This window comes from Hipposideros armiger, unplaced genomic scaffold, assembly GCF_001890085.2.
Source record: "Hipposideros armiger isolate ML-2016 unplaced genomic scaffold, ASM189008v1 scaffold_12, whole genome shotgun sequence".
NCBI lineage: Eukaryota > Metazoa > Chordata > Mammalia > Chiroptera > Hipposideridae > Hipposideros > Hipposideros armiger.
In genome coordinates, this window is record NW_017731362.1 from 7,122,329 (window position 1) to 7,141,738 (window position 19,410).

The 19,410-nt window shown below is 38.4% G+C and overlaps 1 protein-coding gene across 1 annotated transcript in view; it reads right to left on the reverse strand.

Annotated features, from left to right (window-relative positions):
• The window catches only part of PRTG (protogenin), a 133,567-nt gene that overhangs the window by 13,497 nt on the left and 100,660 nt on the right, over positions 1 to 19,410 (reverse strand). Inside the window, exons 12-16 of the mRNA XM_019665332.1 lie at positions 11,740 to 11,835; positions 10,877 to 11,063; positions 10,074 to 10,201; positions 8,198 to 8,368; positions 1,869 to 2,051 (exon numbers count right to left, since the gene is read on the reverse strand). Of these exons, the coding sequence (XP_019520877.1) occupies positions 1,869 to 2,051; positions 8,198 to 8,368; positions 10,074 to 10,201; positions 10,877 to 11,063; positions 11,740 to 11,835 (765 nt within the window). The remainder of the gene's footprint in view (positions 1 to 1,868; positions 2,052 to 8,197; positions 8,369 to 10,073; positions 10,202 to 10,876; positions 11,064 to 11,739; positions 11,836 to 19,410) is intronic.

Genomic DNA, 19,410 nt, shown 5'->3' on the forward strand with positions numbered 1-19,410 from the left:
CACACACACACACACACACACACACACACACACACACACACACACACACACACACACACTAAATGACTATCCTCTAAGGAGCTATGAGTCCTTAATTCTGTCCTGAGTTCAGCTGGCATTTCCTCCATTTAAATCTGTTGCCCTTCCCCCCCACAAGTCCACTCCCTTAGAGAGGGGAAAAAGGGGTTAATATCCAAAATTCATAAAGAACTCATACAACTTCACACCAAAAAAACCAACAATCCAATTAAAATATGAGCAGAGGATCTGAATAGACATTTCTCCAAAGAGGACATACGCATGACCAAAAGACACATGAAAAGATCTTCAACATCACTAATCATCAAAGAAATACAAATTAAAACCACAATGAGATATCACCTTACTCCGGTCAGAATGGCCATCATCAATAAATCAACAAACAACAAGTGCTGGCGAGGCTGTGGAGAAAAGGGAACCCTGCTGCACTGTTTGTGGGATTGCAGATTGGTGCAGCCATTATGGAAATCAGTATGGGGTATCTCAAAAAATTAAAAATAGAACTACCTTAAGACTCAGCAATTCCACTTCGGGATATTTACCCAAAGAAATCCAAAACACTAAACACGAATTCAAAAAGATATATGCACCCCTTTGTTCATTGTAGCACTATTTACAATAGCCAAGATATGGAAGCAACCCAAGTACTTGTCAACAGATGACTGGATAAAGAAGAAGTGGTACATATGTCCAAAGGAATATTACTTGGCCATAAAAAAGAATGAAATCTTACCATTTGTGATAACATGGATGGACCTAGAGGGTATTATGCTAAGTGAAGTAAGTCAAACTAAGAAAGACAAATACCGTATGATCTCACTTCTTGTGGAATCTAAAGAACAAAATGGGGGGCCGGCCCGGGCCGGACCGAGTGGCTCAGTTGTTTAAGAGCTCGCTCAAGAGTGCAAGCTCCGAGCAACAGCGGTTCAAGTCCTGGCCCGAGCTGAGCTGCCACTGAGCTGCCAACAGGTGGCAGGATGGCTCAGCTTAAAATAAATAAATAAACAAACAAATAAATAAAAATTTAAAAAATAAAGAACAAAATGAATAAACAAAACAGAAACAGACCCATAGATACAGAGAACAAACTGATGGTTGTTAGAGAGGAGGGAAGTTGGAGAGCTGGGTGAAAAAGGTGAAGGGATTAAGAAATATAAATTGAGAGTTACAAAATAGTCACAGGGATATAAAGTACAGCATAGAGAATATAGTCAGTAATGTTGCAACAACTATGTACAGGCTAATGTGGGCACCACTGCATAAATTATATAAATGTCTAACCACCATGCTGTACACCTGAAATTAATACAAAATAATACTTAATGTCAACTGTAATTGAAAAACAAATTTTTTTTAATTTAAAAAAGATATTTTTTTCAGTTGCTTTTCTGGAAACACCTTTTTCTCTTGAAAGGCTATTTTCCTGTGGTGACAACTCTTAATGAAAACCATGTTCTTCTGAGCTTGATCACCACAACCACACTGCTGTTTATTTCCATGAAACGTCCCGGGGAAGCCTACTCCCATCAGTTCAGGGTGGTGTGCCTCTAGTGTTTTGGTGGTTGCACAGCTGGGATGAGAAATAGCTGGGACCTAAGTGATCTGAAACCCGCAGTTAACTCTGAGGTAAGTCTGTCTCCTTCTACGAGTGCAGAGAAGAGCCATGCAGCTCTACAGCATCAAAACCTCACTGGCCGCAGTGCAAGGAACTGAGTACAGGTTTTGGGATATGGTCATGGCAGGAGCAGAAATAAAGTGCAGGGGAGCTGAAAAATACACATGCACTTTCTTTTCTTAAGAAAAATCAGTGACTGTGACAGTATACAGACCTTTGGCATCGGCAGAATCTAAACGCTTGGGTCTTTGATTTGATTCAGAAGTTTCCTTTGGAAGTACTGCCAGCTCCACAGAATTTGAAAAGGGTCCTTCCCCCACTTCGTTAGATGCTGATATCTTGACAATGTACACATTTCCTGCCACCAGGTTTTCTAACAAAGCCATGGTTATTGCCCCTATAAATAAATACATCAATTACAAATTAAGTAAACTTTGCCTTTTATATATTCTTTTAATCACACAATCATGGTCCTTTATTTTAAAATTTTTCTGATTATAAAAGTAACACATATTCACTGTAGAACATTTGGAAAATAATGCTAAATATAAATGACAATCTCCCATTGTTAACATTTTGTGTCGGCACCGTACGTGTGTGAGTACATATTCACTACATGCATTTTTCTATCCTTGAGTTTTTTTAATGTTATACAATGCACAACTTCCCCTACATAATTCTTCTTTGTAATTTTGCTTTAGGAGTGGTTCTTAAGAGTAGCATGTATTTTTTTGTTTTATATATATATAAACATATATATATATATTATTTTACAGAAATATACATACACACACACACACACACACTCATATAATGTTTTTACTCTTTTTTTTTAAAGATTTTTATTGGGGAATTGGGGGATGGGAACAGTGCTGGGGAATTGGGGGAAGGGGAACAGGCAAGTTGCTGTCGTTTTGTTCTTCAGTCTAGTTGTGGAGGACGTTGCTTCACTGGCCCATGCTGGCACCATCATTGTGCTCTTCCCAGGCGAGGCAGACCAGTCGCCAGCTTCTAGATGGCCGCTCACTGCAGCTGCTGGCCGCTCACGCTGGCTGCTGGCTACACACGGTAGCCCATGGCAACCCACTGCCATAGGGGCTACAGCCTACGCCGCTGCCGGCGACTCATGGCAGCCCAGCTCCAGGTTGGGCGGTTGTTCAGCATCTTAGCTGTGGAAGGCAGTGTCACTGGCCCTCATATGTGGGATCCAAACCGGGGCCCTCTGGTGTCCCAAGCCAGTTCTTAACCATTGTGCCACTCGGCCAGCCCCTATGTTTTTACTCTTTACATAGGTATGGATACAAACAGTATTAAAAACATTTTATTATGGAATTTTCAAACATGGGTAGAGAGAGAATGGTATAATGAACCGAGATTCAGTAATTTTAGAAATCCAATGTGAGGTTTTTTTTCTTTTAGAAATGTTTAAACTACTATAGTAATCACTGTGATAGATGACCTTGTCCTTACTTCTTAAATTAGAAACAACACAATTATTTTTGAAAGTATGAAAATATGTTTCACCCTCCTAATCATTATCTAGGATTTCTTGAATGTAAACAGGAAAGAAAATGCCACAATTGTGTAGGAACCTCAGTGTTGAAGAGTTAGACCTCAGGTTAACTATCAAAATTACCACCACCAATCTGCTTAGCATCTACTTCTCTCCAAAATTAATCTTCATTTGGATTTATATGTGACATTTGGTATCAAAAGGTATTTTCTCTGTTGATGACTGCTAAGAAGGACTCTTACTTGGGCACTGCTATTTATTGAGGGGTCTTTCTGCTCTTGTTCTGTCACTGCACTGAAGTATTTTTGTTACAATAGGGACTATCACCTTAGGAATTAATCCTAATGTTAAGGTGTCACAGAAATTGAACCAGAAAATTGTGCCAGCACTGCATTTGTAGGTGGCTATTCACAGGGGAACCTAGCTTTCCTACAGCGATTTCATCTCATTTTTTCCCGACTCAGGGACTCCTTACCATAGCTTCGTAGAGTTTACAATAGCTTGTAGCAGTCACCTCTAGGCCAGAGCTGGCTACTCTAGTGCACTTGCAAAAGTAGATTTCATTATGCAAGTGAAATGTGGGGTGATCTTAGAGCTGAGGACATGATTCAGAGGCCACCTCTGCAGGTCACATGGTGTGAGGCAGTTGAACCAAGTGGCGATGTGAGGAGCCAAACACAGCTTGTTTTCATATTCTATGGTTTCAACTTGGCCTGAAGAGAGTGTGAGCTACTTGAGTATACAACTGTTAAATAAACAAACTGACCCCTATTTAGAATCAGGAAGAATCTTTCCACTCTTACCATGTTCATAGGCAGGTGAATTTAAAAACTAACATGTACCATGACAAGGTAGAATTAGCTAAAAGGAAGAACATATCAATTTCTTCACAAACTGACATATAAAAAAAATTGAGTTTCCATTTTATCATAGACTACTTTACACATAATTTTTAAAAGTGCATGGCAAAAACTAATCATTCCATGAAATTAAAAGTGTTTCATGTAATTTAAATTTTCTATGCAGATGAGCTGAATGTGTATTTGTGTGCACAGGTGCCTCCTCCCTTTCTTCAGACAAAAAAAAAAAAAAAAAGGAAACTATAACATTCTGGTTCCTCTATGACCACACTCAAAGCAGTTCTCAAATAGTAAAGTGAGTTGTCTGTCCTTATGTTCTTTTCTCAGGAGACTATCTCAATCTCACTGTGATTATTTCAGTCTACACTATTATATTATTTCAGCCTTTTATATGTGTCTGAATCTTTAGCTAGAGTAAGATTTCACAAACCAGACAGTGTAATAAGCTCAGTGTTGTATCAATGTTGATCAAATGATGGCATGCTACCAACTAAGTAACCTGTGACCTGGGGCACATTACTGAACTTTGCTTTCCTCATGGGGGCAGTAATTCTCACCTCGTGTAATTATTATAAAGACTAAATAAACTACCACTGGCCAGTGTCTGACACAAGTGTATATACTCAACGAAAGTAAGTTTTCTTCCTCATCTATGACCTCCCCCCTTCCCTTTCTGGAGGACTGGAAATTTCCTTCATATTTCAACTGCATAATTTGACTGAACTGCTAGCATAATGCTTTATACAAAAGAATTCTCAGCAAATGCCAGTTGAACTTATATTAAAATATAAGCTATTTGTAATCAAAGGTGCGTTCACTTAAAATGTAAAAGCAAAGGGTAAGACTTTTGAGGTTGGAGAAGCATCCCAGAATGCAGTCTCAGACCTTTCCATCTTCCATCCACATTTTCTAAGTGACTTTTTTCCAGTTCCACAGTCTTCCATATCATCTACACTGTGATGACTTCTAAATTATACCACTAGTCCCACGAACTTAACATTCCCACTGCTTGCTCAACCTCTTTACTTGGACATCTAAGAGGCATCTCAAATTTAACATGTTCAAAACCAAACCCTTGGTTTTCCCCACCAATTTTGCTTCTTTTTTTTCTTACACCCTATATAAATTTGCAGCAAATCTATTAATAGTAGGCTGTTCATTCAAATTATGTTCTAAGAGTTTCTTACTACCTTCCCCATTATCACCCCTTCCCCATTATCATCGCCATTAATTCTCATGTGGATACCTGTGTATTAAATAGTCTCCTAACTTCTACTCTTACCTCCTTATAATCTACTTTTCAGGTGGCTGCCAGAGTAATACTTTTAAAATGTAAATCTGATCAAAAGTCTCCAATGTCTTTCATCTTTCTTAGAATAAAATCTATGGTCCAGAAAGTCTGGCCTACGAGATCTGCCCCTGGTTACCTCCCCACTTGTTTCCTGCTGTCGGCTCTTCCCCCAACTCTAGCCTCCCTGTCCTTCTTGTTCCTCTAATATGCCAAACACACTTCTGTCTCAGGCCCTTTGCACTTCCCCAGGTATCCACATGGCTCTGCTCAGATGTCATTTCTTCCAAAAGAACTTGCCTTACTACCTCCCATCACTTTGTCTTTTCCCCGCTTGTAGTTTTCTTTATAGTACTTATGACACATGACAAATGAATATTTGTACATTTGTTTGTGTGCTACCTTGTGCGTAAGCTCCAGTGGGGGAGGGGCATTGTTTTGTTCACTGTGGTATTTCCAGTGACTAGAAAAGAGCCTGTCACATAGTAATCATTCAGTAAGGATTCATTTAATAAATCAATTATGTTCCTACTATTAGTAATCCAATTTATTTGGCAAATGTTAGGTTAAATGGATTCCTATAGTAAAGGACTTTAATTTCCAATGTGACTCTAATAGGAAGGAATGGTATTTGATTTGATTTAGTTTCTCAAATTTATTTAGTCATGGACCTTTTTTTTTAGGAGGGGCACCTTTATGATCTTGGGAAACTCATGCCATGAGGAACAGAGTTCAGGAATTGCTGTAGTAGAGCATGATGTCTTTTAGTGTCTTTTAGATTTTAAAATAATTGAGCAGTTTGTGCTAATTTACTGTATATATCAGGAAGTGTAAAGGCTATAATTTCTGAACCTTTAAATTACACACAATTTCATGTTACATTTCTGCTCAACCATTTTAGCATGTACATTTGTTGAAACTGTTACAGGAAAAGAGGGTTTTTGGCTTCACACAGGAAAGAATTCAAATGCCTGCCTGAGTGCTGTGTCTGGCAGCACATAGGCAGCACGCTTGGAATCCAACCTTAGTTCCTTCTGCAAAAATAGTCCTCACGCCCCTTCCCTATATTAAAACTGTGAGATGATTTACAGCCACATGAGTGACAGGAGAGACTAACAGAAGAACGGCCCCACTGAGCCCAGTCCAAACTGCTGACCCACAAAACTGAGAGAAAATAAAGTGGCTAAGTTTTAGAGTGGTTTGTTAGGTAGCAATATATAAATGATAGAAATTTAAAACTGTATTGCTGGAAAGTATTTGCATTATTTTCATGTTTCTTCAGTGACTAGGAAATCACTACTTAGTGGGGTTCCTGCTCAATGAAAAATATGAATATGCAATTATCAAAACTTCAGCTAAAGTTACCATTTGTTTATTTTACTATTACATAAAGAGTTGTATATTACATCATTAAAGTTTATTCTCTTAATTGGGTAAATATTCCCCTTGAAAAGTAAAATGCATATGGAAGTACTATAAAGTGTTTAGAATATGGGGGTGGCCAACAGTTCCCTTCTTGAAAGCCTTCTTAAGCTTTTAACTGCTTGGCAAACTGCTCTTTTTCCAGTATGCACATCTGAATTAAGAAATGCCAAAATAATGAAGTTTTACCATTTATATGATGGCCCATCTAAAAACTGGCATTAGAACTTGTCCAAATGAAAGATTCAAAAATTTACAAAGGATATAATGATAAAAGCATGCAGTAAGAATGCTCAGAGTTTTAGAATTCAATTTTACTCAGCTAAAAAAAAAGAAAAAAGCTTAGTGTTAAAAAATTAAATTCGGTGTTCTTAAGCCCTAACCACTTTTTTTTTTTTTAAGATTTTTATTGGGGAATTGGGGGGGATGGGAACAGTGCTGGGGAAGTGGGGGAAGGGGAACAGACAAGTTGTTGTCCTTTTGTTCTTCAGTCTAGTTGTGGAGGGCGTTGCTTCACTGGCCCAAGTTGGCACCATCATTGCGCTCTTCCCGGGTGAGGCAGATCAGTTGCCGGCTTCTGGACAGCCACTCACTGCGGCTGCTGGCCGCTCACGCTGGCTGCTGGCTACACACGGTAGCCCATGGCAAACCACTGCCACAGGGGTTGCAGCCTACACTGTCACCGGCGACTCACGGCAGCCCAGTTCCAGGTTGAGCTGTTGTTCAGCATCTTAGCTGTGGAGGGCAGTGTCACTGGCCCTCATATGTGGGATCCGAACCGGGGTCCTCTGGCATCCCAAGCCAGCTCTTAACCAACGCGCCACTCGGCCGGCCCCCCTAATCACTTTTGCCTGTACTAACATGGACCTTAATATTCATGTGGGTTAATTTAATTGCAAGTGGACCATTTTAGTAGCTGTACAAAGTTCTTCTCCCTTAAACAAGGTCCTCTTCCAGTGTTTGCTACTGTAGTGCAAGATACATCACCGCTGGAAATCTAGTCATTATCTACAACAATTCTCCCTCCCTTAGCCCTCTTCCACCCTCCTTAAACTACCAAATCCTGCCGATTTTACCTCCTTAATCTTTCACTCATCCTCTCCTTTCCATTTCAATGTTCACAGCCCTAATCCAGGTTTTGCATCTCTTTCCTGGACCATTACAATGACTTCCTAGTCTCTTTGTATTACTCTTACCTACCCCCCTCATTCCTCCTCAGCCAAGCCTCTTCTAGTCACAATTGGTTAGAGTGATCTCTCTGAAATGCAAATCATATGATGCTCCTGCTGAAAATATGTCGATGGTTTCCCAATGCTATTTGAATAAAACCAAAATCTTTAATAATTTGTTACTTTATAAATATAAATTCAAAAGACACTCTAGATCCCTCTTTCCCTTTGTTTTCCTATCATTAATAATCTTACCCTTCGTCCTCTTTGGTAATTTATGATCATATTTACCTTCTCGGTGTAGGACCTGCCACTCTCCTGCAATCCAGGCCTTCCTCGATGCATACAAGATAGTATAGCGCGTCACAACGGTCTCTGGGCCATCAGGAGGTTTCCAAGAAACCAGAGCAGTGTCATCCTCTATCAATGTCACTTTTACTCCAACTGGTGGGCCTGTTGGTGCTGTGCACACATGTAGAAAATATGGTATTACTAGGATAAAACAGTCATAAACACTCAAATACCTGGCTAATAGGCTGACAGACATAGAAACAAGTTTGAAAAGCTAGAATCCACCATAAAAACATCTAAAAATCACAGTTTTTACAGATTATTAGTGATAATATTAAACTAATATTTTTCTTTTTCTGAAAGCTAATTTCATTTTTATAATGTTCAAAACATTAAAAAATATATAAAAGGGATGATAGATTCCTAGATGGGGAATTACTAAGTCAGAGTATACATTTTCAGGACTGTTGATATGATGTTGCCAAACTGATTACTAGACTGATTTACAGTTCCACCAGTAGCCCCTGCTCATTAGATATTGAGTCTTATCCCATTAAGTATTGAATCTAAACTACATTTCTTATTAAAATGTATAGAATATATATTCAACCTGATCTAAGAAGTCACAGAAGAAAATACTTCTGAGACCAAAAATATTTAGCTATTCTCCAAGAAGTTGTGAATCACTGAATTTATATGGCAGACTTCACAGCAATAATTTATAAAAAGTAGTGAAAAACAGTGAAGTCTTGAGATTTTAACTGACTCCATTTTTTTTTGTTGAAGATTTTATTGGGTAATTGGGGGAGGGAACAGCATTGGGGAATCGGGGAAGGAGAACAGCATTGGGGAATCGAGGAAGGCTGTCCTTTTGCTCTTCAGTCTAGTTGTGAAGGACATTGCTTCAACTGTCCCATGTTGGTATGATCATTGCGCTCTTCCGTGTGAGGTAGATCAGTCGCTGGCAATGCACATGGTGGCTCTTGGCAGCTCACACCGGCTGCCAGCCACACACAGTAGTTTATGGCAGCCCACTGCAGCAAGGGCTGCAGCCTAGCCATCACTGGCAATTCACGGCAGCCCAGCTCCAGGTCGAGCTGTTGTTCACCATCTTAGCTGTAGAGGTCAGCATCACTGGCCCATGTGGGATTCTAACTGGCAGCCCTGCTGCTCAGAGCTCGCGCTCTCAAGCAAACTCTTAACCAACGAGCCGTTTGGCCAGCTTCTGACCCCATTTTTAATATGAGCTAAAAGTGTGAAGAGTTGGGTTTGGCACCACAACACATATGGAATATTATCAAAACTACAGAAAAGAAGCCCTTGCTCACTGAAATAAATGTCCTTTGCTTTCTCTCTGCATAATTAAAATAGGGGTCCTTATAGATCATCTAGGTCTTCATCTTCATTCTAGAGAAAAGGAAATGCAGGTCTAGAGACATGAAATATCTTAGCTAGAGCCACAGGTAAGCTACAGAATTGGTGCTCAATCAGGTATCGTATCCACTGCCCTCTGCTTGACGCTGACCACTCATATAGATATAGGTTCTAATGTGGGCTCCTAACATCATTAACAGATGCATTAGTCACACATTTGTATTTTAAATGAGTCTGGTGCAGCCTTGAACAACACACCCGACTTAAAAAAATTTAGTGTTCCCTAAAAAGACATTAAATTTAAGCCCACTTGCTTGTGCAACACATACACAGAGAAGACAAAAATTAAATTTAATAAAGGGAAAGACATTTCAAAAGTTAAGAAACAAAACAAATACACACACATCAACTGGCTGGTGGCAACCAGGGTAGCATCCTCTTCAAAGTGACATATATTTTTAAAACATTTGGAGAAAACCCCTAAGGGAGCTGCTTTCTTTACCTTCTGGAAGTGTAGAATGGTAGACAACAGGGCTCCAGGGACTGGAAAGCTGATCCACATGCAGTCGAACAGCAAATTCATATTTGGTGTTTGGTTCTAGACCTTGAACCAACATGTGAGTTTCTGATCTATAACAGTGAGCAATGAAGTTGTTAATGCTGGGAGCACATGGTTTCTAAAAGACTGCCAGTACTTCCAATCAATACAGGTAGGGGGGGCATACGGTTATTCATTAGCTCCTTATTTTCTTTAAAAAAATTTTGACACTGGAAGAGCAACCTAATTTGATTGTTAAGATACTATATTTGGTATTATCCCACAAAAATAAGCCTACAAATGGCCTCCCTGAGAGAAAACTAGGAAATTAACAGCATACAAATGTCCTAACACAAAGGGATTTCCTCCGAAATATTTGAAGTCAAATTATTCTTTTAAATCATAGTGATGGGCATCTTATCTGTAACCTAGAAAACATGATAACTAGCTTTATTTTTTGATGCCAGCGTGAAAATGGTCTTTTGTTTCTTTCTTTAAACATGCTTTTCATTAGCTACTTGAAAGCAAAAATAGCTTCTTGCCTAATCTTGTTGCATGAGGCTGGGGAAACAAAAAAAAATCATTTACAGAAGGAAATTAAATGTGAAAAGATGCAGTTTCAGAACTGAATATGCAAAATCCTCGGACATTTTATAAGGAAGATCAGTCCTGAGACAAATGCTTATAGCTCAAGCTGGCTCGAGGAGGAAAGAAATATGAATGGGGAGGAGAGCAAAAATTCCCAACCATTAATAGCAGCTACATACGTTTGAAGGTATAGAACCAAAGAAGCATTCTGCAGGCCGACAGGGTTACAGCGGATGGTGTAGTTAATTATTTGTGCAGTGGTGAACGCAGGCCTCCTCCAGTGCAGGAAGATGGAAGATGAGGTGTTAGCCTTCGCATACAGATGGTGGGGGGGTGGTGGAGGAGGGACCATGCGATCACGAACAGCTATTGGAAGAGATAATGGTAATTTACCTCATGGCATAACATTTACTGTAGAAAGTGGTAAATGGTAAAATCATAATACCCCACCCTATGAGTTGACTTTAGGTCTTTCTTCCATGAGAGGTCTGTAGTGATCTAGAGATCTATTATTCAAACCTGAGGAACTCTTCCATGAGTTAGATAAGGAATCAAATATTATCAATACTTAGATTGTAAAACAGAAGCTTAGAGAAATCAAGCTACCAGGCAAAAGCATTCAGAAAGCCAGTAGTAGACTTAAAGCTAGACCGACACTCACTTTAGCAGCAATAAAACCAAACAGCTCTTAGTAGCAATAAAACTGAACAGCAACTGGAAGGAAATAATTAGCCTCAAGGTTAGAGCAGATAAAAAGAAAACTCAGTATATGTAGGTATCCAGTGTGATTTTCCCAGTTAAATTTCTTATGGTCTTTCTCAAGCAAAAGTAAAATATGTTCTTTAAAATTAAATATATCTCACTTAAATACTTCCTGAGCATGTATTTGTTCAAGATACTATATTAGGCATCATGGAGGATATAAAGTAATCAAACCATGAAAGTTTCCATGTAGTAATGAGAATTAAATTTAAAGAAGGAAGAGGGGTAAAAGGAGTGTGAGCCATACCCAGTGAAACAAGCTACTCTAACTCTTACTTACACACACATCCCGGAGTGCTGACTGTCTGATCTGCCTGATAGCCATCTTCTATGTTGTTGTAAGCCAGTAGCCTCACGTGATATTTTCTTCTGGGGTCTATAAAAAAACCAACAGGTAATAATTAGGTCCAGCCATCTAGATACAAACAAAGGTTCCTGAGCCTTTATAGATTTTGGTTTAAATTTTTTTCTGAATGAATAACAGTTCTAAATGAAATAAAAATTTCTCTCTCTCTATCCTATACAGTGACTCAGCAATTCACCTTAGTATGACATTGCTATTGTCAATTATTTAAAATTTTACTTTACTTAACCTCACTTCAAACAATAACATTACTACCACCACACTTCCTCCTCCTCCTCCTCAACTGATCAGAGATAGGTCTTTGATTTTAAAGGACTTGGGTTGTGTGATGATTCACTTTTAAGAAGTTACACTATGTAGAAGTTTCTGTTGAGTTATTCCGGGGTAGCTTATTAAAAGCATAAAAATAAAAGTGAGATATTTTCCCCTCAAAGTTAAGGAAAATTATAACTGTCATCCTTTAGTACCTTTGAAAAAGTTTATAACCATGTGTTAAGTTTATTTCCACAAACCTACTTTTCAAATTGAGAGCTCAATTCACCAAGAAAGACGAGTTGGAGCTCCCTCTACTGGTGTCCATTAACTATCACAATCTGAAAACTAAAGTCCATTTCATGCATGTTAAAACAAAAATGTTTCTGGCCTTTGAGGAAATAAATGGTTATAAAATTTAAATGATATACTTTAGAAGACACACAAGAAGTTTAATGATATAAATAAATTTAAGTGTAACTGTTTATGATAACATTTAACCATAGAGTGCTTGCTTAGGGCAAAAATAAATGCTATTCAGAAATAATGCATTTCTTTTTTTCTCCCAGCTTTATTAAGGTATAGTTGACAAAGAAAAGTTGTATATATTTAAGGTGTACAACTTTATGCTTGATATACATGTACACTGTGAAATGACCACTACAATGAAACTAATTAACATATCTTCATCTCATATAGTTACCATTTTTTTGTGTGTATGTGTGATGAAAGCACTGAAGACTTACACCCTTAGCAAATTTTAAGTATACAATACAGTATTTATAACTATAGTCCCTATGTCCCTATGCTGTACATTATTAGGTCTCCAGAACTTATTCTTGAAACTTTGTAGTCTTTGACCACCTCATCCCATATCCTCCACCTTCCCACCCCTGGAAACCATCATTCTACTCTTTGTTTCTTTAAATTCAACTATTTTAGATGCAATATGCGAGATCATACAGTCATTGTGTTAGGATTATTTTACTTAGCATAATGTCCTCTAGGTTCATTGATGCTATGCAAATGGCAAGATTTCATTCTTTTTTAAGGCTGAATAATAATACTCCATTGTGTGTGTGTGCACACGTGCCACATTTTCTTTATCCATTCATATATCCTGTCTAGGTTGTTCCCATATCTTGTCTATTGTGCATCCTGCGCAAAACATGGGGTGCAGGTATGTAGAGATACTGATTTCACTTCCTTTTGGTATATACCCAGAAATGGAAAAACAATCATCTTTAATAGATATATACAATGTGGAAATGGGTTTACAATAAAATAATAAAAGATAATTCTAGATGAATTCAAACATTTAAAAATCCAAAAATCAAAGGTGAAGTTTATTAAATTCTCCAAAGTAATTTAAGAGTTTATATAAGTATTTTAGAAACTGATTAATATATTTTAATATTAGTATCAAAATCCATTTAAAGATTTCCTGAAATATAAAAATTTTATTTCTATTTGTTTTGATAAAATTAAAAACACAAGAAGAAAAATTTATATAACAGAAAATTTCTGTACTTTATAGATAAAAAGGTAAGACTACTTAATAACTTTTGACTATCCTATAGAAAATGTTTTTCAAATATATTATGTTGAATATCCCAAAACTGTAGGATATACTCATATGTTATTCCTTTTTGTAAACTGTGGTAAAAAGGTATTAAGTAGCATGTCTAATGTCAGAAAGCTAAACCAAGAACTTGTGAATATGACAAAGTACAGGGCCTTTAAACAAATATATGTGCTTTAGTCACAGCAAGTTAGTCTGTTTTCTTATAATGAATTTTAAAATAGAAATACTTTCAAATACTTTATAAAATAATTACCAGAAAACATAGAAACACATTTGGATTTCATCGCTCAAATGATTTCCAACAGTCAGCACTGAAATTCTAAGATTCAGAAGGTTTTGGTTCAGATTAAGGGCTACTTAATTTGAATCTTTTTCTTTCTTTCCTCCTACCATATTACGGAACTGATTATCCAACTGAATCCTGAGTTCAATGTTACAAATACCTGCCCTGAATAGATACAAATGGAATTCAATTGGCTCTTTGCAATGTAGTTCTTTATAAATTCACAGTGTAATTTTCAAAAATATTTATTTTGTCTCTACTCACAAGAGTATCTTTAGGAAAACTTCCTGAGTGTGAGGTATTATGTCAGGAATGTAGCAGATATTATGTCAGGAATGTAGAAGAAAAGAAGAGTGAGACAGAATTTGTCCAAAGTACCTCCCGGTCTTAGGGAACCAGACACAGATACAGCGGCCTCTTATAGAAAGCTGTTTTTGATGAGGGTTAGGAAGATAGGTGGAGAGATTAATCTTTTTATCTACTGTACAAACAATCGATCAACACTTCATGAATACTTCTCTAGAATGGTATATATATATTTTTAGCCCTAAAATGGATTCTTCAAGGTTTCCCTTATTCCTCGTTAAAAAAATGAACTGCTTAAACTAAATTTGAAACCCAGAATTAACCTCTTTTTTTGCTGATCGGACAGAAGCAGCTTATGTATTCTGAGAAGATGAGAGAACAGAGTTGCTCCCATAACAGCCTGAGCACCTGGCTACTCCCCACTCAGCACAGACGCCAACAAGCCCACATGTGGAGGAGCGCTCCTGATGCCCACCTGGAGCTCACCCAAGTGGCCAGTACAACAATCTTCAGGGCTGGGCTCCTTCTCCTGCTAGTTTACCTGAGGCCAGGAAAAGGTAAGCCACTGAATAGGCAAATCAAGTACTGGAGGGGGGGGGGGGGGATAGAGGGGGAGGGACACTAGATTCCTTTCTGTGGAAAAAATAATTTAAAGGAGAGGGAAAACCAATTCACATTTGTTCACATGTGGTCTCCTTTTTACGCTCTACAAAGAATCTTGTTTTAAAAAAATGAGAAGTGCCATGATGGGGACCGAGCTAAGCAGTGGACCACGTACATTTGCCATGTACTTCTCTTAGGCTTTAAAAAATCTGACACTAATCTCAAAATCTAGTAACTTTATTATTTTGAATTGTTAATCCAGTGACTCCAGAACAACCTGGCTCATTCTTGTTCATCAATTTGTTAGAAACTTGATTTGACGTACTCTTCGTAAATTTAAGAGGGGACCCAAGGACCAGAGCCCTCAAATAATGTTAAAATGAGGCAATAAGAGTCATCAGCTAAGAAAGAAAACAGAGAACAGCTACACAATTAACAAAATACAGAGTAAAAAAATAGAATTTTGGACCAATACATTAAATAGAGTTAAATGCACAAATAATGTGCCTGAGCATAAGTAGCACAAATCCTAAAACTCTACAGTTCTGCAAAGACCCTCCCTAGAATGCATAAGGGACAAAGCAGAGACCCAGGATCAACGCTGAAATGCCACAGGGGACCAGTTCCCATGCCCTGTTACAGCCCTTCTTGAATTAAGCACTGCCACGTATGTGGTGCTTGGTTACGCGAGACTCAGCAGAGTTGGGCTGTGTGGTTTAGGGGGAAAACAGCAGAGGCAGGAAGAGTAGCCACAAAAAATAATGCAGGCCTCCTCCAACCAAGCGAGGGAAGGAGAGAGGAGCGAGTTGGTCTCAGTTCCTTAAAAACTCAACACAAATGGTATAAAAAAACACACTCCTCAATAGGACTAACTTAATGGTCCCAAGGGTGATGGTTCAAATAAGTAGAATTTGGATTTGTGGTTCAAGTTGCTTAAATATTTAGCAATATATAAAGAGGAGAAGTCAGGAAAGAAAGTTCAAATTAATTTAACACAAATCTGACTCCAAACACTTTGATTCATACCTCTGGAGTGTCAGCTAAAGTTAATGTGACTGTGGTCCCAGCCACATTAATGTATCTTTCTGTATGAGGGAGTCAACCTTCGGCCAAAAAATGAAGACCTTCGTGAAACACTGCTATGGTTAAACTCTTTATCTTTTCTCCACTGGCTCTAGGACTCGCCTCACTTCTTTTCTTTCTGATTCATTCTCACACTAGCTCTTCTACTTGAGTTTGTTTCACATAAGGAGGAATCAGAAGCAGAAGTCTGACTGGTCAAGAAAGAGTTCACAGGTATCAAACAAACAATTATAAAGTACCTCCTAAAAATCAGGCATCATGGGAAAGACTCAAGAATTAGAAGGACATAACTCTTGCTTTTAATTTCAATCTACCGAAGGAGACAAACTGGTAAATGAATACTCTGTATTGTTTACTAACTGTATAACCTTGAGCAAGTTTCTTAGTTTTCTTAGCCTTATTTATTTTCCTTTGGAAAATAGAGATGTAATCCCTTAGAGAGATTTGAAAAGTATTAAGTGAAACCATGCATATTAAGTACTTTGTACAGTTCCTATAATTAGTAAACACACAATGTTACTGCTGTTATTATGGGAGTAAAGTTGCCTGGGAGAACAGGAAAAGTGCTACCAAAAATATAGTGCATTCAGTTTGGGAATTATCTTTGTGAAGTCAAATGAATATCAAAGATGCTGGTTCACACAAGCAAGGTCTAGAGTCCAGAATATCAACAAATTAACAATTAGCAAATACTGAAGCTGGGTTATAACTACCCTCTGTCCTCATTAATATTCCTTGGTGTATAGAGCAGGCAAAAGTGTGTGTTTGACTTATATGTATGACTGAATGAAGTCTGTTTACGGCCACTAAGAATGCTTGCTGTTTTGGCAACCATGTCATATGGTATATAATCCTCTCAGTGTCAAATCCACCTTCATCTATGTTTCCCATATTAATCTAATAATCTCTCATCTGCTAACAAAGAAACAACTTGATGATGATAATGCTTTGGAAAATAACAGATTTCTTCGTTAATGAAAGAATAGTAGATCGTTTTATAAATGGGAAATACGGAAGAGTTTGAGGGCTAGCATTAGAAACAGCAAGCAGATGGACACAACAAATTAGTTCATTCTCTTAATTATATCCAGTTTTAACAATTAGGTTACCTTCCGTAACTACAACTCAGAATAAGAAAAACAGATCAATAAAATGAGACTCCCTGTAATGCCAAAATCTTTTAAAGGCGCACTATTCAAGAACTTAATTCCTCTCAAAATGTTTATGATTTAGAAATAGTGCATTAACTGCATTTTTAACATCTTAAGTAACCTACTAAAAACTTCGGTATAACATCCCCATTTTTTATTGCAACATGTTTCTAAAGACCACAAAACAACCCCAAACCCACAGCTTCTTCCAGTATTTTTACTTGAATAACTTGCGTTTTCTCTTCCCCATCACTAGATGGCATCTGTGTGCCTGTAAGAAGAGTCATGACCCCACTCTTTAGCTGTTAAGAAGGTGGGAGCTATTCAGTTACCAGCTGAAACTGATGAATTAGCAATTCAAAACACGAGAGCATGAAACACGGCTATTGCTTAAGTTTCACCAAATGAAAGACTTCATGAAATGCAAAGCAGTTAAAAGGGAGAAGGGCTCCTTTGGACTGTGTTTGTCACACATATAAATATTTCAAATGAACTTTTAAAAACCCTATGAGCTAAGTTTTGTTTTTGTCACCTATCCTCTCACTTACAAGTCCACCTAGGATAATGAGTCAGTGCTACTATGAAGCTAAGAGACAGTCTAATACAGTGGTTAAGGGCTGAGATGTCAGACCCAGAATACCTGGATTCCAACTCTAGTTTGCTCATTACTGTGTAACTTGGGAAGTTATTTTCTCTCTCTGTACCTTGGTTAAAATCACCTATTGGGGCCGGCCGAGTGGCTCAGTTGGTTAAGAGCTTGCTCAAGAGTTTGAGCTCTGAGCAACAGCGGTTCGAGTCCAGCCCGAGCTGAGCAGCCGCTGAGCTGCCAACAGGTAGCAGGATGGCTCAGCTTAAAAAAAAAAAAAATCACCTATAAAATGGGTATGATGGTGATAACAGCATCTACCTCCCGAGGCTGTTGGGAAAAGGAAATAATTCATTCACATAAACTGATTAAAAGAATGCCTGTGAATAACAACATCAATAATAACATACTGATAAAAAAATAATATACTGATGAAAATATCAATAATAATAATATAAAATAATTACTATCAGCATCCCATGACTCCTAATGCTTGCTACCTCTCATGTAGAAGGGCAGGCTGGTGTGATTAAAGGACAGACTATGGAACCAGGCTACTAGGGTTTTAATTGAGTTTCCTCACCTATAAAACGGAAATTAAATGAGTTTGTATTTGTAAACTGCTTAGAAAAAATGTCTGGCAATTGGTAGGTACTTTTTAGTGCTAAATAAATGAATGTAAAGGAGAGGGCTGGTTTGAAAATTAGGGAACTTGGGTTTTAATCTTGGATTTGGTAGCTGTGTGGCTGTGAAGGCAGTATCCTGGACCTCAGTTTCTTCATCTTTAAGATTAGGAAGTTGAAATATATCAGTTGTTCTCAAATTTGTTTAGGTAACAGTGCATTAGAGGAGTGAAGACAAAGGTACAAATAAGTACCATGCAAGACGGGAATGACAACTGAAAAGATATTTGTTAAAACTCTACTTGGGGCCGGCCGTGTAGCGTGTTGGTTAAAAGTTGGCTTGGGAGTGCCGGATCTGAGCAACAGGGCCTCAGTTCGGATCCCACATGAGGGCCAGTGACGCTGCACCCTCTACAGCTAAGACGGTGAACAGCTTGACCTGAACCTGGGTTGTTGTGAGTTGCCGGCGATGGCGTAGGCTGCAGCCCCTGCTGCAGTGGGCTGCCGTAAAGCTACCATGAGTGGCTGGCAGTCAGCGTGAGCAGCTGGCAGCTGGCATGAGCTGCCGTGAGCCACCGTGAGCGGCCGTCCAGTGGCCGACAAGTGACTGCCTCACCTGGGAAGAGCGCAATGATAATACCAACATGGGCCAGTGAAGTGACATCCTCCACAACTAGACTAAAGAACAAAAAGACAGCAGCTTGTCTGTTCCCCTTCCCTGAATCCCCAACTCTATTCCCCTCCCCCAATTCCCCAGTAAAATCTTAAAAAAAAAAAATGCACAGGCATTCAAAAGAGGGAATGGTTACTACCAGTTTGGGGGATGGGGAGAGCTTCATAGAAGTGCATCTGAGCAGAATGGAACCTTATAGTAAGCCTGGGGAAGAAGAGATTGAGGCCAAGGGAAGAGCATAAGCAAAGGCTCGAGACGGGAACACATGGATCAGGTTGAGTAACAGGGATGTGTTCAGTAAAGGATGCCTAAATGAAGGTCACATAGAAACATTAGGCTGGGGCAGATCTCAGAGTGTTTTGAGAGCCAGGCTAGGCATTGTGGATTTTATTACATACACATAGAAGACAGCTGACTAAATGGAATTGTTGAGAGAAGCGAT